General features: G+C 34.2%; 3 protein-coding genes and 1 long non-coding RNA gene across 5 annotated transcripts; 1 reads left to right on the top strand and 3 right to left on the bottom strand.

Moving 5' to 3' along the window:
• Positions 1-780: 780 nt before the first annotated feature.
• On the bottom strand, positions 781-5,761 carry LOC101203607 (endoplasmin homolog). Its single transcript, XM_004152596.3, has 15 exons — positions 5,604-5,761; positions 5,291-5,411; positions 5,040-5,193; positions 4,868-4,948; positions 4,632-4,743; positions 4,421-4,547; positions 4,198-4,336; positions 3,553-3,670; positions 3,239-3,435; positions 2,926-3,141; positions 2,683-2,848; positions 2,451-2,592; positions 2,224-2,374; positions 1,732-2,136; positions 781-1,410 (listed from the first exon to the last, which is right to left on the bottom strand). The coding sequence occupies exons 1-15, from the start codon at positions 5,668-5,670 to the stop codon at positions 1,153-1,155; spliced, it is 2,454 nt and encodes an 817-aa protein (XP_004152644.1). The 5' UTR covers positions 5,671-5,761; the 3' UTR covers positions 781-1,152.
• Positions 5,762-7,895: 2,134 nt separating this feature from the next.
• Positions 7,896-17,352, top strand: LOC101210482 (kinesin-like protein KIN-6). 2 transcript variants are annotated; one of them, XM_011651365.2, is made up of 21 exons: positions 7,896-8,457; positions 8,565-8,761; positions 8,944-9,067; positions 9,201-9,295; positions 10,326-10,455; positions 10,838-10,903; positions 11,313-11,375; positions 11,516-11,566; positions 11,786-11,868; positions 11,947-12,055; positions 12,482-12,527; positions 12,658-12,797; positions 12,957-13,163; positions 13,501-13,590; positions 14,218-14,356; positions 14,857-14,939; positions 15,766-15,890; positions 15,962-16,001; positions 16,243-16,373; positions 16,511-16,589; positions 16,898-17,352. In XM_011651365.2, the coding sequence occupies exons 1-21, from the start codon at positions 7,945-7,947 to the stop codon at positions 16,994-16,996; spliced, it is 2,610 nt and encodes an 869-aa protein (XP_011649667.1). In that variant the 5' UTR covers positions 7,896-7,944; the 3' UTR covers positions 16,997-17,352. The 2 variants fall into 2 exon arrangements, with proteins under 2 accessions (XP_011649667.1, XP_011649666.1); XM_011651364.2 differs by having other exon boundaries at positions 16,895-17,352.
• Positions 17,353-18,461: 1,109 nt separating this feature from the next.
• Positions 18,462-19,044, bottom strand: LOC116401987. The gene is made up of 2 exons (XR_004214328.1): positions 18,655-19,044; positions 18,462-18,566 (listed from the first exon to the last, which is right to left on the bottom strand). It is a non-coding gene; the product is annotated as an uncharacterized LOC116401987 (long non-coding RNA).
• A 5-nt stretch (positions 19,045-19,049) lies between these two features.
• LOC101204331 (thaumatin-like protein 1) lies at positions 19,050-21,097 on the bottom strand. The gene is made up of 3 exons (XM_004152599.3): positions 20,704-21,097; positions 19,955-20,624; positions 19,050-19,292 (listed from the first exon to the last, which is right to left on the bottom strand). The coding sequence occupies exons 1-3, from the start codon at positions 20,780-20,782 to the stop codon at positions 19,118-19,120; spliced, it is 924 nt and encodes a 307-aa protein (XP_004152647.2). The 5' UTR covers positions 20,783-21,097; the 3' UTR covers positions 19,050-19,117.
• Positions 21,098-24,129: the final 3,032 nt, after the last annotated feature.

Below are 24,129 nucleotides of genomic sequence, written 5' to 3'. Positions count from 1 at the left end.
ATAGGGCCCCATGGTTTGTGTTTGAGTGTCCCACTAGTACTGTTGTTTTTCCCTCTCTTCCAGGAAAAGCATATTGGTCACTTATTAAACCCTATAGTCTGGAGCTTTTGCGTAAAAAGTATATATATATATATATAACTTAATTTTTGAAAAGAAACTTTGTAAATACAAAGACAAGCCCTCTTAAAAAGGACATTACGAACAAAAAAATCAATAACAATAACATCACAAATTTAGCCAGGAAAATTAGAAACCCAACGTTTCCCTTAAACGTCTAATTTGGAAGAAAGGGACAAGAAAAAAGAAAAAAACTCAATAGCGTAATGGAGAACACATCAAGCAACTTGTTTCTATGCACGAGAATAAAAGGATAAAGTGACAACTCTCAACCTTCTCGTCGAAATACTGTTCCTTCATCTCAGTGAAATCTAAAGTGCAGTTGTAAATCAGATCTACAACCACCCCAAGTATTAGATTCAATCACAACAGAGAGAGGCAGAAGGGATACCAATACAAAAATGAAAGGTCTCGACACAAATAGTAGATCCAAGAAAATCACGAATCGCCCATCCCATCTCATCCCACCACAACGCCTCACCGAGTTTTACAAATAATCAACGTTCAAGAATAGGGAGGACGGCATGAAACTTGATTTGCATATCAACCAGATGTTTAACAATATTTTAGAATGTAAACCCTAAGCTCTTTCCATCATCTTCAATGTTGGGTTGATGGGTTTTTTAGACATATGTAAAGACTAATTAAGGATAAAATTAGGGATCGGAAAAACAAGATTTGAAAATATGATTGAAACCTCCATGGGCATCCCACAACATCAAACGCCTGGATAGATTATGGATCAGACGAAAGAAATGAAGAGAAAAGCAAAACATGAGACAAGAAGGAACTCTCAATCCAAGCTTTCAAAATCCCCCTTATAAACTAACATGAAAATTCCTACCAAACAAAAACGTTTACAGTAAAATTCTCTCTAATTAAAAAAGAAAATACCAAATCCTCTTCCTTTCCCTAAGCTTCTTCCATTGATGTGATCTTAGAAGAAGAAAGTTGAGGAGTTAGCAGAGCTCTATGATGGGTGATGATATTCAAAATTATAAACCACCTCCGTTCCACAGTTAAATAATTTTAAATCTACAGCTCATCCTTTGCCTCCTCATCTGCAGTTTCCGATTTGATATTCTCCTCTGCTTCTGTTCCCTTTGATTCAGTCTCGGCTTCTACTTCTGCTTCCTCTTCCTCGTCCACGGTTGCGTCGGGGCTGATGTTTAAGCTAGTCTTCACTGTGTCGTAGATTTGGGAGGCAAAGTCCTTGGGGTCACTGAGAATAAACCCACTTTCCAGAAGAGCTGTTTGATACATCAGTTTTGCAGCCTGCTTTGCGCCTTCATCCTGCATTAAACAAAATATTGATGTAAATGTCTAACGGATTTCGAAAATCCCCTCCCCTTTCAGTATGATCTTCCATCCATGATATGGTTTGGCTTAATTGTCGCCTTCCAGTCTTGGCTTTAGTCATGTTTATAATAACTTTTCAAGTGTTTTTCCGACTAATCTTACAAAAGTAGTTTAACCGACACTAAATCCTAACAATTGATTAGGATGATTAGTCTCACAGCCTAAATAAGCATACCTATAGATTTTTCAATGATGTGATGCATCCCTTTGTTTTTCGTTTAAGATTAACAAGATTAAAAGTAAATGAAAACAAACCTCAGGATCCTTTACTATTCTCTCCCGGAGATCCTTGATGATAGGGTGTCTTGGGTTGATCTCGAGCACCCTCTTACCACGCATGTATGCCTGTTTGCTAGCATCTGATAGGGTCTGAGACTGCATGATCCTTTCCATGTTGGCACTCCATCCATACTTGGACGTCACAACCACACATGGTGTGTTGTCCAATCGGTTGGAAACTTTCACATCATCGACGTTGTCGAAAGAAAGGGCAGTCTTCCACCATTTAGTAAGATCCTTGAAGGATTCCTTGAGTTCTTTGTCCTTGGAGTCTTTTCCTAGTTTGAGACCCTCCTTCGATACATTTTGGAATTTTTTGTCTTCGTAGTCCATGAGATATTGCATCAAATACTCATCAACCGGATCCGTGAAGAAGATAACCTGTGAAAAGAACAAAATTAGATATGGGGAAGTGATGAGCAGATTGTAAAGAAAGCATAGAAAATTAACCTCCTGACTAGAATTTACCTCGTAGTTCTTCTTCTTGAGTCGCTCAAGGAATGGGGATTTCTCCAATTGTTCCTTGCTTGATCCAGTAATGTAAAAGATATCCTTTTGTCCTGATTTCATTCTTGAGATGTACTGATCCAGTGAAGTCAATTTGCCATCCGATTTGGTGCTGCAAGAGAGTTTATTTAGGCTATTATCTCAGGAAGACAGAGAAGAATCAACGAGGTGGAGTAAACGGAAGATACCTCTCAAATCGGAGCAGTTTTGCTAAGCGGTTTCTGTTAGTTGCATCCTCAATGATACCGAGTTTAATTGATTTACCAAACTCGTTCCAGAATCGAGTGTACTTGCCTTTCTTCTCATCATTGTCGCTACTCTTCTCAACATCTGCTTGTTAATAAAGGTTATGGAGTTAATCGAAGGAAGAAAATCAACTCGTCTTAACAGCATCACAATAATCAAATTCTTTAGGTATACCTTTCTTCTCCTTGTCACTGGACTCATCAGGATCCTCATCGGCGATTTTGCGGATCATATCAAGAGCTTTGCGGATGAGTTTCTTCTTAATTGTCTTCAGGCTGCTGTGTTGTTGGAGCATTTCTCGTGAAACATTGAGAGGTAAAGTATCAGAATCAACAAGACCCTGCAGAGAATGAAAATTTTGAGAGAGAAATCTACAACAAGTCAAATGTTCTATTGAATCACACGTCGCTCATTTACCAGCAAGAAGTTCAAATACTTCGGCAGGAGCTCATCAAACTCGTCTGAGATGAAAACCCTTCTAACGTATAACTTCAAGTTGGATTTTTTGGTGTTATAGTAGCTCTCGTATAGATCATGAGGAGCCTTAGGAGGCACAAACAGAACAGCTTTGAACTCAACATCGCCTTCTGCATTGAAGTGACTCCAAGACATAGGCTTCTCATCACTAAAATCCTGCAATTTGAGATAACTTCATTAGATTTGGAATAAAAAATTTACAGTTTAAGGTGCTTTTATTATCTTTTTCACTGCTGGCATTTTGGATAATTACCTTGGCAAGAGAGTGGTAGAATTTAGTATACTCTTCCTCCGTGACCTCTTTGGGACTCCTCAGCCATATGGCTTTCACATCATTCAAAAGCTCCCAATCATACGTTGTTTCTTTGACTTTCTTTGTCTTCGGCTTATCAGAATCTTCATCTTCACTCTTTTCGGCATCATCTTCCCCTTCTTCTGAAGAGCTTTCAGCTGTTTTATAAGAGAAAAAGTAATTAGAACGACCTACAACCATGATCAACGAATAGTTTTTTTGCCACCACGAAGGAAATTATATGTGCATATCCAAACATCCAAGATAATACATACGTGATTCATCTTCATCGTTGGATTCATCCTCGTCGGCAGGAACCTCCACCTCAACCTCTTTGCTTCCCCAGATATAAATGGGGAAGTTAATAAATTCTGAATATCTTTTCACCAAATCCTATAGAGAAACAATGGCCACACATATAAGTTCAAACAATGATAATAATGTTGAAGATACCACCAACTAAACAAGAACGTGCACGATTCAGAAATTTTAACCAATAAACAGATCATCAATCTAGAGGGTTGGTATGGCTCCCAAGTTAAACGGGAAGCATGCAAAATAAGAGGGCTGTTGTCACATGGCGCCCTATAACTTTTGGGAGACACGGAACGAAAAACAAATTGCTGGTTGCAAAAGGTAGTTAAGAAAAAGTAGCAATAAGTTCAATGTGCGGGAAGGAATTAGGCTCAACATAATGAAACAGAGAAAATGTACGTGATAACAATTCCGAAAGATAATCAATTAACGGCTGAAATGTGTCATCGACGCATAATGAATAAGTAAAAACCAAAATAATACACAGCGAATACTCAAAGTGCATTGAAAAGCACAAGTTCAAGCCACTTCCATGCAGACAGATAACAATCTAAATCATTAACGAACACTAAAAGCAGGTAACGAGAAAAGCAAACCGAACTTACCTTCAGTTTGCCCTCCTCCAGGTATTCTTGAGCTTCATCTCTAAGGTGCAGTCTAATTTCAGTTCCACGGCCTAAAGGTTCATTCCAGGTATCTTCAGAGATTGCGAATGCTCCATCAGCCTTGGACTCCCATACATGTCTGGAAACAAGGAAGAAGTCAGCATACAGTAACTAACAACAAGACAATGGCAAACGCATCGGAATAGTAATGAGGGTTGCTCACTGTTTGTCATCGTTGTGTTTACTGATTACTTCAACGTAATCAGCCACAAGATACACGGAGTAGAAACCCACTCCAAATTGTCCAATAAGGTTGAGATCTCCGCTTGTCTGCATTTTTTCCACAAATGCTGCACATGAAGATAACAGATTCAGTATCTTTCACATTACACCACCGAGATAAAAAAACAAACCAGCTTTTATATTAAAATTACCTGAAGTTCCAGATTTTGCTATGGTTCCCAAGTTCTTAATCAAATCCTCTTTTGTCATACCAATACCTCTGTCGCGAATTGAAAGGATTTTGTTTGCTTTGTCCAACTTAATCTGCGATATTTGATTTATGGACAACAATAAAAATATGCAAGGTTCATCAACCAGAACGAGCAATTCTTTACAGCGAGGTGATAAGAAAACAATATGTCTAATCTAGTATGAAGGTCGAACTCACTTGAATCTCCAACTTCGAGTTGTCTCCCTCACCCAATATCTCTTTATCGGTTAGGGAAAGGAACCTAATCTTATCCAACGCCTGAAATGCAGAGACGCCATCATTAACTAACACAAATCTAACAATGAGATTACTAGATCTGATGGAGTGAGAAGAGGCAGAGTGAACTTACATCAGAAGCGTTGGAGATCAATTCTCTTAGGAAAATGTCTTTGTTACTATATAAGGAGTTGATAATAATATCCATGAGACGAGACACCTCAGCTTGGAACTCAAACTTCTCCCCGCTACTGCGAAGAGATCTCCTCGAGATTGACTCCGATTCTCTGAATCAACATTCAAAATAAGATACGATAATATTTTCCCGAAGTGAACAAATCTATACTTGGAAGCGTGTATCAACGAGATTAGACATTCACAAACCTCTTAACAACATCAGAATCAGTGGAGAGACCGTGTGGAACGGCGCCGATTTTTTCCTCAACCTTTGGTGGATCTACGACCTCGTCGGCATCAACGTCAGCCTTGGCATGAAATCTAGGACCTGAAAATTCATACACAATAGAAATACCACCATCAAATCTTCACAGTTCAAACGAAGCTCGAATCTCATCCAAATTTCCCCTCAAACCCCAAAAATTAAAGCATCAGCCATCGTGATTAAGATAATGCAATGCATTCAGTTTACATTGCAACAAATAAATCAAAACTGCCGAAGGAAGAAACGAAATCACACCTTCATCGGGAACGAGAGAGAGAATGCAAAGAAGGAGAAGAGCAGAAGCGATCGTCCACTTCCTCATGGTTCTCAGCAAAAACTTCCAGTAGCTTCAATCACTGATCTGTTTCTCGACGAGCTACCGTATTTATATAAGTCCATGGGATCGATCTATGTTGCCATCGTGGATGATCCAACGGTGTAGTGTAGGGTTGAGAAAACGTGGCGAAATTTTATTGGTTGTTTTTTGTTAGCTTGACGTGGATAAAGCGATTTCAAAATTCCATTTCTGGCCCCCACGAAAGACCTGGGAAATGGAAGTCTACTTGATGATCCTAACGGCATACGGTAGCCGATGTGGAAAATCTGACGGCTTTTATTGCTTTGTTTCTACGTGGCTGAAAGTTATTGGATTGATATTTTGTTATTGACGTGGAAGCACGGAGTGTTTCTCGAAGGATACGTTTGGAATTTGCCGGTCATCTTAACTGGTTCGTTGATTGAGATGTCGCAGCTCGAAAATCATGTTTTCACTTTTCAAATACTAATACAAAAAATAAGAGTTACTTTTCAAATATAACAAAATAGACTATAGATATATATAAAGTAGAGGAGAATCAAATATATTGATAATATTTCAAGATAAATTATTATTTTTTATGTATATATACATTGAAATAAATTATTATGTTTTAAATAAATTCATTATTGGGTTAAAGAGTAATTAAAAGCTAAAGCAAGATTAGTATTAATTGAGATCTATAAAGCTAGATTAGTATTGATTGAGATTTCAAACTTTATAGTGAGAGCTATACTTTTAAAAGTAGTTTTGGAAGACTAGCAAAAGCACGCTATTTTCTTTTCTTTTGAAAAATGGCTAACCACTAGTTTAGATGAACACCTGACCAATAATCTAAACTTGATTTTTGTTCAAGCCATGCTGTGTTACAATACTCTTGGTTTTTAGGTTTAACTTTTAACTGATTTTGATTTTGGAGAATTAAATTCCTTATTTTATTTTATGTTGTATGCATGTATTTGTTGTTAATGTTATTGTTACTATTTTGTGGAGGTATTTGATCCAAATTTAGTTGTTTGTATTACTTTAACATATATAATTGTTGATATTGCATTACTTATGTAGGTTTAGAGTGTGACTTAATGCAATAATAAGGATGAACTTGGTTTGTCATCAAAGTAACTAATGATAATATTGATACTAAAATGAGTTTGTTCCTTGTTTTGATCATTTAACTTATATCCTAAAAGGTGGTCAGTTAACTTTTGGTATAGATATAATTTTAAAAAAATTGGTGTATTGTCATCCCAATGATAGCTCAATCGGCATGTAATATGTGTTTGCGACCTTTTGTTATATTTACAAATATTTGTAGTTCAGATATCTCACACCTATCGTGTAAAAACATATGTATGTAAAATTAACAAGGGACAATTACAAATATGGTAATTATACCCAAATTATTATAAGATATAACGTGTGGCAAACATATTTATAGAAACAGTCAAAGTTGTGTTAAATTATTGAAATTTACTTTTAACATACCATGCCACTTGTGAGAGTCTCTGTGTAATTGAGTCTATGACTCGTACAAACCTATTAGTGATAAAAATGATGATATTCAAATTTTATCTTATACGATGTAGAAAAAAATAGACGAATATAAAAAATAAACTCAACTATATAATGCATAAACTATCAACATATTCTACCCTTTGTTCTGTCCATATATTTGCAATCACAATAGCAAAATAAAGAATATTGTTCGTTGATTGATTCTTCTTATTGTTGTTTAATCTCATTTCACATATTCCATACATGTTGGTTCAATCATATCACGTAAGCTTGATAGTATTGTATACCATGTGTTTTCTTTTTTCTTGTGAAAAACATAAATCTCATTTAGGTTTAGTTTGAAAACAAACAAAATGGACACCATCAACTCACCTTGTTGGCAATTAAAAGTATATCGGATGGTTTTTTTAATCGGACCATAAAAGTCACTTTTTATATATGCTAACAGTTTCAACTACACTATTAAAATCTCAATAATAATAATAGGACTCGTAAACTTATAAAAGATGTATAATTTATGAATGAAGTTCACACCATTTTATTGAATACTCAAACTTATATAAACAATACATTTGCAATCAATATGCTTAATTTTCTCAGTACAGTTCTTAATTCCTTTCAATACAATTCTAAACCATACGATAATTACAATATAAATCGCCAATATAAATTTATTTAAGTAAATTTCGTACTATATATAAGGCCTTTTAAAATCCGTATTCCCGCCAACGTTCTTGCAAGACCGCGATCGGTCGCAGTCGGAAGATGGAGAACGGCAGTCCATTGCAGTGTCCAAACACGGTGACTGTTCGGAGAAACCCTCACCGGAGAGCAAGAGCTACGCCGGCTGCCAAAGCAGCAGCCGAATCCAATCTTACATCTGCCATTTCTTCATTTCCACTTCAAGAAATTCTTGCGATGGAAGTCCCTCAAAACCCTAAAGACAATTCATCATCATCGTCATCCGTTCAAACTTCTCTCTCCGAAAACCTGAAAGTGTACCTTAGAGTTCGACCTTTGCAACTGAAGAATTTGAAGAAGTCCGGAAATCCTGGTGATCAAAATTCGAGGTCCGGACATGTATGGCCTCAGAACCCTCAGAAGAAGAAAGTAGCGAAGGAGAAGAATGTTAAGAAGAAGAGCAGTGAGACCTGTATAACGATTAACGACGATCACTCAGTAACAGTCTGTCCACCCATGGCATTACAAGAGACTAGGCGGAGCAAGTCTGAGGTTTACGAAGGATTTTCCCATGTGTTTTCTATGGAATCCTCTCAGGTGAAGTATGATATAGTTTTTTCTTTCTTTCCAATTTTGTTTATTCTTATCTTTCTGGATGATTCTTTGGTTATTCGGTTGTGAGCTGAATCCATCATTGTTGGCAGGATGAGGTGTATGAGAGGATGGTTAGTCCTTTAGTGGAGGAATTTCTGAAGGGAAAAAGTGGAATGCTGACTGCACTTGGTCCGAGCGGATCGGGTAAGACCCATACCATTTTTGGCAGTCCAAGAGTTCCTGGTATGGTTCCACTGGCCCTTCAACATATTTTCAGGACAGAGTCGAGTGATTCCAAGACCTCCAGGTATTTGGCGACTATAATTAACTTTCAGTTTTGATGGACTATCATGTGTGTACTAAATACATGTTCAAGATTATGCCCTGGGCACTACCGCGACAGTTGTGTTTTAAGAAACTCAGTGAAGGAATATGACGATTCACAAAGCATGTTTGGACAGTGAAAGCAAGTGGTGTGTTTTTTTGCAGATCATATTACCTGTCAATCTTTGAAATATACTCAGAAAAAGGAAAAGGAGAAAAGATGAACGATCTTTCAGCAGATGGGGGTGAGTTAACTATGCAGCAGTTTACTATCAAGGGCCTTAAAGAGGTAATCAAGCAACATTTGTTTTGTATGTTTGTTTTTTGGCTTGTGCTACAGCTTATCTGTTATATATCTTAAGAAGGAAAAAATTGTGATTATAGATTAAGGAAAGTTGATGGATCCTCGTATTTTTATGAAGGTTTTAATTTCTAAAGCTGGAGAAGCTGAATCATTAGTGGCTTGTGCAATGGCTAAGCGTGCCACTGCAATTACGAATGCAAATAGCACATCGAGGTTTAGTGATTTATCTTTTGGTTCAATCTTGAAGAAATCATTGCACATGCTACCTTACTACATGCTTTGTAATCGAGTCAACTGTTGTTTGGTTGACACATTAAACAATTGCCATATTTTATGGTGGTGGCACTCAGCACTTCCCGCTGTGCATCAGCGGCTGCAAGGTGCAATGTAGACATTTTTATGCACATGATACCAGGCAGGCTGTAAGAGCAATTCGCGAGTTGGCATTTGTGATGTGGGGGCTGAAGGCCATGAATTTAGGAGGGAGTTTGTTCAGTGAAACGATTAGCAGCATTTAGCTAATTTTAGATGTGGGCTTACAAGACTTCCCAAATCCCTGCGTTTGTATCTTCGATCAGATTTCCTTCAGATTCAACGGATTGCAATTGAATTTTTAGAGATCAAAGACCAGATTGTTTTTAAAATAGTTTTCTGTTCTCACAGAAGTGTTATGTTTTTGTTTTCATAATCATACAAGCGGACGGCTTGTAAAGATTAGTGTTACCAGACTGATTGAAATTATTATTCACGAATCTACAAGTTTGAAAAGAAAGAAAAACTTCTATATTTATTTTAAAAATAAAACAACACAAGGAACTGAAATCAAGAAAAAACATCGAAGAAACATTTACTTAAACAAAATGATCATAGTTTAGTGGTAAAGGCACACTCCTTTCACTAAGGTAGGAAGTTCAAATTTCTTCCCCACATTTGTGGTACTAAACAAACCCGTATGAACATGTTTACAATGTTTTCTTTGTTTAAAAATACAGTTGATGTTTTTAAAAGTGTTCTCAAACAAGTGCCAAGTAACTGAAACGAATTAAGCCAGGAGCTACCTACACATGTGCAAAACGCACTGTGATTGTGACAGACAAATGCATTTTGAATGCCACTGGATAAAAGTTATCGGGTTTTAGAAAATGGTCATTCTTTCATGCAATTTTCTTAATGCATTATATCTGCATCTTGTTGTAAAGGAAAGTAGATAATGCTCTTATGATTTTGTTGTTTATCCTTGCAGCCGGTCCCAATGCATCATTAATGTGCGTAGAGTTGCTAACCAAGAAGAAGTTGAAGATGCTTCGAACTGTGCCATCTTGACCATTGCTGATCTTGCTGGAGCTGAAAAAGAAAAAAGAACCGGGAATCAGGTCCTATATTTTTTTGGTGTCTGGATTTAGGTTCTGCATTTCACCTTTAATTTAATAGTGATTGTCATTTTTTCATTTCATATTGTAGTTGTAGAACTTAGTAGTCCAATAGATAATAAGTCTGGCAACAATATAAGATGATTCTTGAATTAAAAAATGATAATATGCTAGTTTAAAATGTATAAAATTTGACAATTCTTGTTAGAAGGAAATATTAATGAAATAAGACGTTTCTTGTTAGAATAAAACAAGATGATTCTTCTTAGAAGGAAATATTTGTATTATTCTATTCGTCTGATCTGTATTTTCAAAGGTTGAGAAATAAAAGAAGATGATAGGAACCTTATAATTTACCTTTCATCTTAAGGCATATATTTTGCAGGGTACAAGATTACTTGAAGCTAACTTCATCAATAATACATCAATGGTTTTTGGCTTGTGCCTAAGAGTACGTGTCCTTACTTGTGTGAATCCCTTATCTCTTCCTCCAAATGCTAAAAGGTATTTTATATTTTCTATATGCAATTAGTTCAAATGGGATATACATCTTGTATTCAGGCATTGAGGTATGTGACAACGTAAATAAACTTTAGGCCTTAGGGAACAAATCCAAGGTCCAGTTAGGGTTAAAAGAGAGTACATTTACAGTTTTCTAAGCTGGCTTGAGATCACGATGTTGCGTTTTGAATGGCCCTATTGTGTTTTATGAATAGAGAACTGATGGGTTCTATGTTTGTCTCATGAGGTTTTGAGATCTTCACAGCTTGGATGTTTTAACCCGTTTTTTGGTTTGTTCCCCTGTTTCATATATTTTTTATAAAATATTTACCGATAACGTATCCTTGTTTCATTTTTAGTCATTGTTTGAACACCAAAGGAATCCAAAGAAGCCACTGCAGAAGCATTTCCAGAACTCTTTGGTAATGTTTCAAGAGTATTCCTCATTCTAAAACCATGTTCCCAATCAAGTATTGCAAAACAAAAATTGCTATTTATCTTTCTGTTTTTCTGGTAATTATTTTCTCTAGCATAACTGACAGTTTATTTTATTTCCACACAGTTGACCAAGTACCTTCGAGATTACCTGGAAGGAAAGAAGCGAATGACCTTGGTATTCTGTTCTTATTTCAATATTTGATTTGTGGAACAGATCTACATACAGCATCTTAAACTTTCCTTATTTGCATCTTTGCTTTGAACAATGGTTATTGTTAACTTTGTTGGGCACTGTTAATGTTGTTAATCTCTTGTGAAAGCTAGTGGGTGTGCTTAATGAAGAGCGAGCCTCCGTATTTCTTTATCAATACTTTTTTTTTTGTTTTATGTGTAGATTTTAACTGTGAAAGCAGGAGAAGAAGATTATCTTGATACAACTTTCCTTCTCAGACAAGCTTCACCTTATATGAAAATCAAGTTACTTACCTTTATTCTATTTGTTTAAGCTTAGAACTTCTTTTACGTGTGATTCTGAATTGATGTCTTTTTCTTTAGGTTCAACAATGTCGTGGAACCATCCAACACCAACAAGAGACAATTGCAAACGTTATGTACATTTGAGGAGCAGAAAAGAACAAAATATAGTGCTCCTGAAGCATGTGTGGTAATTTGCTTATCTTTTTTGGATGTTGAGATTGTCTTAAATGAGTGATATTTTCTTGATATCACTTCCCTCTGTTGTTTTTTTCCCTTTACTGGTTCTTTAATAGCTGCCGTTCAATCAAAATGTTTCTGCTCTATCTTTAGTATTTACGCGTTCTATATTTTTTTAGACAGCAGTTATTTGTTTCTTTGGCTGCCATGTCATTTGGAACATCACAATGCCGCCTTTTCTTTTTATTTATATCTATTGAGACCTTTGATAGATAAAAATGAAAAAGAATGTAAACGTTAGTAATAAACGGGACATAGCAACAACAAGTTAGCTTTGCTTTGTCTCCCACTGCATATTTGAAATGTTGCACTGCAAGTTTTGTTCACATCTTATTACTGAGTACTTATTGTCTTGGTCGACAATCTATGGTTTCAGAATGAAGGAAAGAGACATCCCAAGGAAAACCTGCTTGCTCATGAAGGTTGTTAAATTCCAGCTTTATCGGTGATCTATTTCATTTTTTCTGTCAGTTGTGTTAGTTGTCTAGCTTGTTTCAGAGCTGCTGGTTTGGTTCAGCTTATTAATTGCATTTTTTTAAAAATCTCTATCAGAACTTTCCGGTCATCCCAAAGGTAAAGCCACAAAGTCTAGCCGTACAGAATTGGCTGGGATTGAAAGAAACCATTTGATTATGCAAAATTTTTCTAAAGCCATATGGAAAACCTTGAAGCAGTATAGAGATAAACTAAAGGTAATCATTTTTATTTAGAGGTATTTGATTTGTTTCAAGTCTATAATTTCATTATTGTACTGTTTCTGAACTTTTGCTTTCATATGGAAAACATCAATTTGATATCAGCTGAACCTGAACATAATAAAGATATTTTTTTGATGTTGGTTTTAAAATAAGAGTGCAGAGAATGAAAATCAAATTCTTCGAGAAGAAATTAGGCAGGAAAAGATGAGATATTTTGAGCTGGAAAAAAAATGGCAAAGTTCAAGATGTAGTACTTGCTCCAAGAAAGATTGTGCCGAAGCGGATTCATCTGTCGAAGTAGCTTCAGATTTTGAGTTAAATAGTGATTTGGAGGAGCACAGATTCAACAATTCTCACGAGGTGTGCTTGCAGAATTCTTTTCCTCTTTCACCTTTTAGTATATTATGATATGATGGTATGATATTGTTTTTGTAGTTAATAGTGTCCATGCTTCCTTTGGATTTGAGTCCCTTTTTTGTTTGCAGTGCTTTTTTTGTATTTTTTGTTTTATTTTGTTTTTTGTTTTAAATCTTTATATGGTCTTGTTATATTCTTTCATTTACTTTTTTCGTGAAAGGTCGGTTCCTTGTAGAAAAAATGTTTTTCCAGCTTGTTTTATTTCAGCTGCAGTTACAGATCCTTTATTTAAGTTATACTTGAAATATCTAATCCACCATGGCTTTGATTCTATGGTCAGATAATTACGAACTCTTTCATCAAAGTGAAGGAATCTGAGGGAAATAAATCTCCAGAAAGACGTGGCTCCTCTCCCTGTGAAGATAGAAATGTAAGCACACTATTTAACATCTATTTTTGTTTCTCTTTCTTTTTTCTCTTGTCCAATTCGGATCCCAACTTCATCAAACTTATTGCTATAAAAATATAAAAAATGTTTTGTTGTTTACCGTTGCAAATCAGTTCTTAAACTTGCTAATTAAGTTGTTTAACCTCTCTAATTTCAAAGTTGAATTGAGAACTATTATAGACCTTGTGAAATTTAGGGATTATAATGTCTTTGTTATGTGAATGTAGGTTTAATGAACCCTTGACAGTTTTTTCGAACAGGGGGGGCTGGGTAGCCTTACCCTTACATTGTAGATTTTCTAAGATTTCTTTGAGTATAGTGGTCATCGCAGGATATCTATTTTTATCTCAAGGACTTCTTTGCATTCCAATGGACAAGGGGTTAAACTTGTTGGTAATAGATTATATGATTCTAGTGTACTGGATGTGAATTGTGAAATGAACTGTATTTCGTTTTTTCAATAAATGGTTGATATTGCACAATACGGAAAGATTTCTTTTCAAGTCATAGGGTGAGAAACTTGAAACCCACAAGATCAATGTTTCTGCTTCTATGCCTCACAAAATTGCATTTTATGGAAAGATTTAATTTTCTTTTCATGTTATCCAGAGTTGCTCAAAACTTGATGAAGATAAAGAGGCACATATAGACAGTATAGACGAGACCACTCCTAGGAATAAGTGCAACATGGCGAAAAAACTTACATATGTGGAAGCAGATGATAGTTGTCCGACAACAAATCCTATAGGTACTACATGTTTGTAGGTTATGTTGCCGTAACTACTATAGTACATCTCTAACAGTAACATCCTTCAGAGAAATTAACTGTGAAACCCGCTAAAATCAAAATGTGGGTAATCAAAACTTTTAGGGTGGACACTATTATAATAAATGTAAGATAATTGGAAGTTGGAAACCTATGATGTTTTTATAAACTATTCTAATTTAATTGTCGACTGTCAGGAGATCATTCTTAATAGTAAGTGCGAATCTGTGGCATTATGATCAAATTTACATGTTAGGGTCTAACATGCTTGTGTCTTTGTTGGTTTAATAAGTCCATGAAATATCTTTACTGCTTGTGTGGAAGATTGTTTCATACAATTTTTAATTTTAATTTACTGCTTGTGTGATGACACTCATCCCCATACATTTTAATTTTAATTTCTCCGGAAATTGTTATGTTACTGATTCTATTTTTTGTCTCTCTTTTGATTTCAACTGATTGACTCATTCTCTTCGAATTAGCCTTTAGCACCCTGCAGACCCATAACTTGGTGAAGCACGACAGCTGTTCATCGGTAGAGTTGGACAAACTCAGTGAACAAGAGGTTAAAACAAATTTTATGTCCTAGCTTTGAATTACTGTGTTTTGTGTTTATGAATTAGACAGACAACATGTATGGTGGTTCTGTATTCTCAATTTCACATCGGCTTGATGAACTTCATTACTGGAGAATGAAGTTAAATGGAAAGTTATGACCATGAATGACGTGTATTGCCAATTTTTTTTCATATGACAACGTTTTCAGAGAGCTTAAACTGCACGTATATTTTGTTTGTCGGAAAGAAGGATTTTCTAAACCTGATTTATGTATAAATTTTTATTTGTTGTATATAGTGTGTAAACTAAAATAGGAGTACCATAATTTCAACTAGATAGAAACGGAAGGAGAATTCTTGAGCGAAATAGACTGCACTAAAATGTTTGCTTGGGTTTGAATTTCTAAACTTTATGGAGCCTCACGAATGGATGTCAATTTATAGTGTATTCATTTGGGGACATTGAACCTTATTGAGCATACTGGTTTCTATTTATTTTGGAATATATGAAAAATAGTTAGTATGAATCCCTTTGAATGAATGAACATGTTCGTCTTGCTGAATATACTCGATTAACAGGCAATTGCTAATCGAGTATATTTTAGACTCTTAGAGCATAATTGATAGGCAAATGAAGTTGCGTAATTTTGAATGCCTGCTGTTTTCAATTTTTAATTAGTTAGTCCATGTTACATCTATAAGGAGTGTTAAAATATGGTAAAGGAAGCATTTAATAGGATTACTGATTTTTTTCCTTTTCTTTTTGTATTTTCTCTAAAATACAGTTATGGCTATGATCTATGGTTTCTGACGTTTTAATTACTGGATGTTTAGGAATCTACCTCAGTCGAATCACATTTACAAGTAGCCTCGAATATTCACTGCAATGCTCATGCATGTGAAACTCAACCTGTACCTGATACTTCATTAAATCAATCAACTTCAGAGGAGTCTGATAGGTGAGTTGATGTATTGTTTTCTAGTTCATTAACATTAGATTTCTGAACTTCGCTTCATTTATATTGTTCAGGGATTCAGGTGCTTTGAATGAAGACCAGGAACTCTTAGGGGTATCTTTCTGTTAGAGCTCTTTGAACGCATTTTAAGAAGGATCTATACCCTAAACTAATGAATGTAACCATTGGTTAACTTTGTATGGAAATATGGTCACTACAGTTGCTACATATGGATTTTAATTAAATGGATAAATATCGCAAGTTGAACCCAAATATGAAAGTTTTCCTGACCAGAAATTTATGCAATAGTTTTCGTTTATCTATTAGTTGCTGGTTTAATTTATTTTATTTTCAGGAATTTTCCGGTTCTCAGCATGTACCTCTCACGGAGGATGTTGAATCTTATCAAGAACAAGAGCACAAAAAGGATGTGCATTGCAGTGATCCAAGCACTGACATCTCATGCAAACTAGAGAAACCAAAAAGGTTAGAGTCAGTAGGTGAATCAAGTTTGCTGATCTGTGAACTTACTCTTTCATTCAGCTTCGTTGGAGCTGTTAGCTTGATGTACTTGCAACTTGCATCTTCTTTTTTCTGCATCTCTTATTATGACGATATTTCAGGAGACTTCTGCCCGCATCATCGACACTATTGCGGGATTTCAGCAATATGCACGTCGAGGATGATATTGAGGCGTCAAAGGTCAGTCCTGTATGTGTATGTATGCTTGCTGAGTAATTAAATTTCTTCGGTTTTAATTGATTAGTAATCAATGACGATCTTTGATCATATACCATGATAACGATGCTTGAAGTATAGAACCTGGGATATTTATTTTCTCGAGATAGCAAGACTTTAACTTCAGTTGATGGGAAACTGTCACCCTACAAAATGTTCTGGGTTCCACTGTCATTCAATCTGAATTTGTGATGGTTTCTAGTTTCTTGTAATGTTTGGTTTATGAAATGCTAAGAAGAAGTTTGTTCAGATTTCTTTTTGCTCATCAGCAGGTAAACAGAAATGGGAAAAAATCAGCCAAAGGCGAAAAACTTCGAACACAGGGTAACATCTCCCTCATTCGCATGCTGAAGAGTAATCTCCGGTTCTAGTAAGTCCACAACTTGCTTTGCTCTGAACGCCTTGATTATTATTTCCAGTGATGCAATGCTTGTGTAGTAGTGTTCTCAATTCTTCTGGTTTCTTGGCTTGGGGTTGGGGTTGTAGTAGTTCTTTTGCTTTGAAAATGACTAACTCAGTCCATCCTTGTGTGCTTGGCTTCCTGTACATGTGGTGCCGAGACCGATATTTTCAATTTCAATTTTTTTTTTCAATTGTTTTTGTTTCTTTGTCGGTAATTCTCTAATCTCTGACAGACCTTTATGCTAAATTCCATAAGAAAAGAATAATTGGAGTTGAGTTGGCTATTCTGTGAGTGCATTTTAAAGAATATATGAAATTTCCATTTCTAAAATTGTTATCTTGTAGTTCTTTTTAAAAGATTAATGGTGGGTTTGAAAATGTTTGGTATGACTTTTTCAGAGCTTAGAAATATATTTTTATGTTATTTAAAAATCATTCTATACTGGCTTCAAAATAATGAACTTAAACGTAATGATTTCTTTGGTAAATTAGATTAGAGTGTATTTTTAACCACTTAAAAAGTCATTTTAATTTGTCGATAAATTAATGAACCCAACAACAATAATTTCCAAGAAGTTATCAATGTTGCATTTCACAGTATAAAAGAAGAATATATCAAAATATAACAGTATTTTATTAAATTAGAAGAATTAGTTATCTTCTACCGTTGATGAAGGATTCTTTAAAATTTTAGATTAGTAATCGTTTTAGAAAGTGAATGGATTTAGGTTTTATCACTCAACTTAGAAACTGTTTTGAATGACACAAAGAAGTGAGGAATCCTCTTGGCCCGCTTTAGGACAATCACATTTAGAACGTCTTAACATGTCCAAGATGACCTATTGTCATTATTGTCATTATTTGTGGTGTTGTGTGCTCCTTCCAAATATAGGGAGTTAAAAGTCACAAACCTACCAGAACCTTGCTAAAATTTGGTTTGAACACAATAATGTGATCTCAATAAAAGATTCCTTGATAGGATTGTTAGTTAACCATTAGAATTGAATTTATGATGTACCATTTTAGATAGGATTGTTGGTGAGACTAGTTATGTATATGATACATCAGTTGGTTGGTTTAGGTTAGGGTGAGTTTCTCTCATACTCTCCAACTCACAACACCTGGTTGGTTGGGTGTTAGATCAAATGTCACTGCTACCAATATTATCATTTTTTTAATGAATTTTAATGTTTGATAAAAAAGAAAAAAAAATTGTGTTGATTGATATTGTAATTTTATGATATTTATTTAAGTTAAAAAATGAAGTATTACAATAAGTAACAATTTTAGTAATAATAATAAAATGTTTAACAATATTTTTTAAAAAATTCCAAATATAATAATGTTTATTAGTAATATTTTTAATATTTACAACAGTTTTGAGTAATTTGAACTTTGGTTGAGATTTAAAATGTCATGAGGAAGTCTTAATCATCCATGAACTAATAAATAAATAACAAAATTAGAAGATAATTCAGTCATAGTGGGGCCATCTTAGTCTTCATCGTAAGAGTAAAGAAACGACGATGATGGGTAGATCTTCACCAGAAAGAAAGAGAAAAGGAATTAAAAAGAAAAGCAAAAGAAAAAAAAAGGGCATAATTGCACCAAAATCATTAAAAATTACCAATCTTCATTGTCCAGCAAAGTTGGTTCTTTACAGCAGGTTCTCCACCACCGCCACACAACCACCGTCACCGCCACCGCCAGCCACCACCTTCCACCAACCATATCTTTCATATTCAAACTCAAGCAACCCACCTTTCCATTTGCAGATGATAAAGCCACTTATTCCTTTCCAATTAACTAATCATTTTCCTTCCTTTATTATTTGTTTTTTTTTAGTAAAATAGACATATATAACAAGAGAATCAGTTCTGTATTGGAAACTTGGGTTTCCTTTTTTTTTCTTTCAATAACACAACAAAATTATTTAAGAAATTAAAAGTCTCTTTCTCAACAATTTCTTTAAAATATATATATGTATATATTACAAAAATTTAAGAAATTGTGAATGAAGAAGAGAAAAAGAAAACATTTTGTCTAAGAATTGAGAACTAGAAAAGAAAAGAGAAATGGAAAGTAAAAATCTAATGAAAAAAGAGAGTGAAAGAAAGAAGAAAAAACAATGTTGAATTCAAAGTTGAAGACAAAAGGATTGTTTTGGATGATCCTTCTCCGGTGATAAAGTCCGGCAGCCATGAACTGTCAAACGATACAAATGGCCTGTCGCCTCGGCTTGACGGGTCTCTTTCTGATTTTTGGCTGAAAAAAAAAAAGGATGGTGAGGAAGATGACTGCCAAAGCTGTAACTTTACAGGTAATGATTCACCTTTTTGATGTTAGATTGTTTGTAGGAAAAAAGAAAAGCAATGTGAATGCCAAAAGGTTAAAAGGAAACCGATTCATGGCGTGTGATAAATTTTTACATTTTAACTTTCTAAACAATTGAAAGATTTAGGAGTAAATTAGTGTGATGAATGTGGAAAACCATTTTTTCTAGATGAAACTTTTGTACTAACAATTTTGAGATAAATGGTTTGTTTAGCTTATTCCATACATCGTAAAAAAAAGGAAAAAGTGCAATGATCATTAGATTTTCGACGTTAATGGTTGGATACAAATTCAAATTTTCATTAATTATCATATCTCTTTCGTTATTAGCTTCCACCAAGAGTGATTTTTGGCTAGTTTGGAATTGTTTTAAGTGTTTAGAAACACAATTTTGTATTTCAAAATATCTTTTTTAGAAAGTTAATCTAACCATATTATTTTAAAAACTCAATTTTAAGTATAGGAAAATTGTGTTTAAAAATATAAAATCAAATTTTAAATAACTTCGATCAAAAGGATAAACGTTGGTGTGGAAAAGCTGATTTTATACGAACAGAAGGTTGGAGGGTGGAGAGAGAGAGAATGGGGTTTACCTTGCGGAAGAAGGGCAGAATGTAATGGTGTAATCTGCTCCACTACAAGTAAAAGTGCTTGTTGCGTCATCAAACGCATAGCTATACGATTTAGGGCAAGCCGATTTGAACATTTCCGAGTAAATCGATGGTTTACAAGCGGCGGGTGAGTTATACGCGCCGCTACAGCAGTATTCTGGGTTCCCAAACGCCTCACACGCGCTCCTACACGCCTTTCCTTCCCCAGCGCGTAGCTCCGACGGGCACCGTCGATTCAGCTCCGCCGCGCACCCAGTCGACTGACATGCGCCGCTCCCACCAGTGGCATCGACCACCATCGGAATGTTGTAACCGTCAACCAAACTGACATCGTAAAAGTCCTGCCCACCGGCACCTCCGCCGATCGTAAACTCGGCTAGAGTCGCCGGCGGAGTAGCTCCGGCGCCATTGCATTCTATTTGGTTTGATCCACAATCAGCCGTTTGACAATTGCCCTGACCAGTGGCTGGGTCAAACGAACAGCCGGTACGACCCCAGAACCTGCCAGACCAACCAGGCGGGGCTTGAAATGAACGCACCGCACCCGGAGATAGCTCGAACCCAGTGGATTCCAATTTTGGGTTGCCAAGAATTCCCGGCCAAATAGTGAAATCGCATCGATTTACAAATGTAAAGCCAGCTCCAGAGACGCCTTTTAAGAAAATCCATTAAAAAATTAGTTTCAAAGATGATCAATTCAAACGAAAAGAACAAGGAGTTCTAAGCATTACCTTTAAAGAAGATGATCAAAAACAGAGAGTGAAACAAAACAGAGGAAGAAGAAACAAAATGGGTTTGAAGAAATCCCATTGATGATTAAAGAAGAAGAAGAAGAAAAATTACATAGTTTGTGTAAAATTTCAGATCATGAATTAAAGATACACTGCATTGCTGTATATCTTTGCAAACGGGTCTCTGAATTTCTCAAACAAAATCAAAATTTCATCTCTGAAAAGAGAATCTCTCTCTTTCTCTCTATCCCTATCTCTCTTCTTTTTTATTTGGAGTTTTCTCTCTCTTGATGTGTTCATATAAGTGAAGTTTGAGAGTGGAAGATGAGAAAAAGAGATAAGAAATTGCTTTACAAGTCAGAGCAACGCTGCTCTAAATAACATAGCAATTCCGGCGGAGGAGAAGCTTTTCTTTCAAATATTTTTATGTAATTATTTTAATTAAATATAAATGTATTGTAATGTAAAAATATTTTTACGTTGGGATGTAATTAATTATTTAATTTACATGTAATGTAACCAAAATTTTGCAATAGGTTATTCCATTGTTTATGTTTTCTCCGAATGTATGAATCTTTCTAGATGATGACCAATTGATGGGTGAAAACGAGAGCAAATTTAAACGTCGTCTTAAATAGTTCGTTTAATAAATATTTACTAATTTTAAGCAACATAATAAGAGAACAACATCACAACTTAATAAGACTTGAATAATAGTCGAGTTTTGATTAAAAATTTGTAGATATTTTATTTTTTTAATGAATAAGTTTTTATTGTTTTGTTCAGCAAAAGATAAATAAGGGAATATGTGATTAAATTGAAAAAATGTCAATAAACCAAATTCCAATATACATATGAAGGCTTTGAGTAAATTAATGGTTAATTGAAGCATAAATTAGTGGATTTTTTGCCGATCGAATGTGATTCTTTTCTAACCAAATATTCTTTACTACTTTTCTAATAAATCTAACTTTCAAGGTCTTGTTGGAATTATTTGTTTATTTTTATTTTTTCAATATAATATTGGAGACTATGTTTAAATTAATTCACCAGCCCTACATTTTGTAAACACAATTAATTAGTATAAAATTTTATTGTTTCAATTCCACTCTCAAATTTCTTCATTTTGTTAGTTAAACTTATTTTTTATAAAAAAAATTAGAGACTAAAAATGTATATTTAAAAGTAAAAGTCCAAATTTGGGTACTAAAAATGGTAAAAGTTACAAGGTTAAGAGGAAATTAACTACCTTATTAAGAGTTTGATGCCTTAATTAGGATCAACAGTTCTTTTTTATTATTACTTATTGCAAAGAATATTCAAATTATATGTTAAAATTTTATTTTTAAAATACGAACTAAATCTTTACAAATTTAAAGAAATAAAATTAAATTGCTATAGAAATGAAAAGTTAGAGAATAAATTGTTAATATAATCCAGGAAAGTTCCAGAGATGGAAAATTATTTAAAACATTTTTGTGGGGAGGGAAATAGATTCACAAATTTGATAAAATTCTTGGGGTCCATTCCCCAATCAAAATCAAAGGAAAGTATTTTCCTTTACAATGGCCTTTGACCTACGTGTGCCAATCATAAAGCATCCATTTCAAAATAATACAAACGACGTGGCAGCAAATCAGCCGCCACAACTTCAACGCAGATCCATGTGCTCCGCCGCGGGAGCACCGCAAACCCCCGCCGGAAACTTGAAAAGGTGTCAAAACGTATCACAGAAAGGAGAAAAAAGATATATGTTTAATTACAACAATGAAGATAAGTAAGATTTTTGTTTATGTTATAAAAGTGGAGAAGAGAGTGGACTTTGCTTTTCTAAATTAAGCATATACATATATGTATATACATAAACCGTCAAATTACATGCATTTCCACACCTACACAAACCTCTCTTTCTTTTCTTTTTCCCTCTTTACCTTTATAACTTTTAGCCCTTTCTTTTCCTAGTCCTCATTTTGGCATTTTGTTACACTATATGTGTAGTTGAACATTTGTGTGTTTTTTTTCTTTCAATATTATAATAAAGGTAAACATTAAGCTTGTATGGTACACTTCCAAGAAAAATAAAGATAAGATGGATTGATCTTCCCATCATCATTCTTCACGATGGTGTTTCTTTTCTGTTTACTTCATTTTTCAATCGAATATTCGAATCTCTACATTGTTTGGATTTTTCCTCTGACTCTTGTTCCATATTAAATAAATTTTGGATTCTAGCTTAAAATGAAAAATATCTATGTACTCATGGGTTTGGTAATTGCATTTTGGTAATAACTTACTAAGGAATTAAAGAATTCAATTATACTTAGTTATTGGTATATTGTCTTTTCCATCCATTCAACAACGAAGCTTAATATGACATGTGGTTAGGGTTTGGTTTTCTGGTATCAAATGATGAAAAATTTTCGATAAATAACTATTGCCAAAAAAATTATAGAATGAAAATTAATATTATTATGCATGCATCGTCATATGTCAATTCACTTTCGGTACACACAAGCATATGTATATATATAAAGGATTTTTGTAATTAATTTGAAAGTGTTTTTTTCAAACAAACAAATATATATATATATATATGTTAAAGTAGGTAGGTTGAATGTTATTCATTTTATCTTGGCATGTATATATAGTCATAAAGTAATTTATGTTACCTTAAATCTAAAGGAAACACACTAAATAAAAATAAAAGAGACGTTAGGTAAATTATATGAAAATTAACAAACACACTTTATAGAAGTAGATTATACACACAAAATCAAAATCCTTTCCTTCCCTATAATGCATTAATTTCAAGAGAAATTAAACCTATGAGAAAAATATCTCAAAGATTTTTCAAAATAAAAAAGGCAAAAAAATAAAAATCTCCTTAAGATTGAATGTGACACTATTATTTACCTTGATGATCTCAAAATAATTTGTTATATCATGAAAAGAGAAACTTTATATTAAAGATAAAAGTGAGATAACAAACAAAGAACGGAGAAGAAAAAAAGATAAATCAAATTAAATCAATAACAAATAATATGACAAGACAAACGTATATAAATGTCATATACATATATACCACTAATATGAATATATACATGCACGTGTCTAAAATCTAACCCTACTCTCTAAATTTATTTCTATTCATAACTTGGTTTATCGACTTTATTTTAAACTTTAGTCTTTCGTACCGTTCATGAAAGGATATTAGGTTAAATTCATAACCAAAACAAAGAAAATCGTCTCTAAAAACTTTTTTATATTCAAAACTCATATTGGTTGATTAATAGTTGATAGCTTCATGAGAATAAAAAATAACTAATTTAAGAGTAATTAGTCTAAATTATTAACCAAAACATACCCATTATCTCATGATTCTTCTTATTGGTTTTTCTTGGCTTTTAATGCATACATCATAGTGAT

This window comes from Cucumis sativus, chromosome 2 (genome assembly GCF_000004075.3).
Source record: "Cucumis sativus cultivar 9930 chromosome 2, Cucumber_9930_V3, whole genome shotgun sequence".
NCBI lineage: Eukaryota > Viridiplantae > Streptophyta > Magnoliopsida > Cucurbitales > Cucurbitaceae > Cucumis > Cucumis sativus.
Note: the sequence above shows the minus strand (reverse complement) of the source record. Positions and strands in the feature narration are given on the sequence as shown.

Excerpts from the sequence above, each read along its gene's own strand:
- LOC101204331 (XM_004152599.3), bottom strand. The coding sequence starts at position 20,782 with ATGGGATTTCTTCAAACCCATTTTGTTTCTTCTTCCTCTGTTTTGTTT. Across the intron at positions 20,625-20,703 it reads TTTGATCATCTTCTTTAAAG|GCGTCTCTGGAGCTGGCTTT; the intron begins GTAATGCTTAGA and ends TTTTCTTAAAAG. Across the intron at positions 19,293-19,954 it reads TTCTGCCCTTCTTCCGCAAG|CCAAAAATCAGAAAGAGACC; the intron begins GTAAACCCCATT and ends TTTTTTTTTCAG.
- LOC101203607 (XM_004152596.3), bottom strand. The coding sequence starts at position 5,670 with ATGAGGAAGTGGACGATCGCTTCTGCTCTTCTCCTTCTTTGCATTCTC. Across the intron at positions 4,337-4,420 it reads AAACACAACGATGACAAACA|ACATGTATGGGAGTCCAAGG; the intron begins GTGAGCAACCCT and ends CCTTGTTTCCAG. Across the intron at positions 2,375-2,450 it reads AAACTGCTCCGATTTGAGAG|CACCAAATCGGATGGCAAAT; the intron begins GTATCTTCCGTT and ends ACTCTCTTGCAG.
- LOC101210482 (XM_011651364.2), top strand. The coding sequence starts at position 7,945 with ATGGAGAACGGCAGTCCATTGCAGTGTCCAAACACGGTGACTGTTCGG. Across the intron at positions 12,798-12,956 it reads AGTATAGAGATAAACTAAAG|AGTGCAGAGAATGAAAATCA; the intron begins GTAATCATTTTT and ends TTTTAAAATAAG. Across the intron at positions 14,357-14,856 it reads TCCGACAACAAATCCTATAG|CCTTTAGCACCCTGCAGACC; the intron begins GTACTACATGTT and ends TCTTCGAATTAG.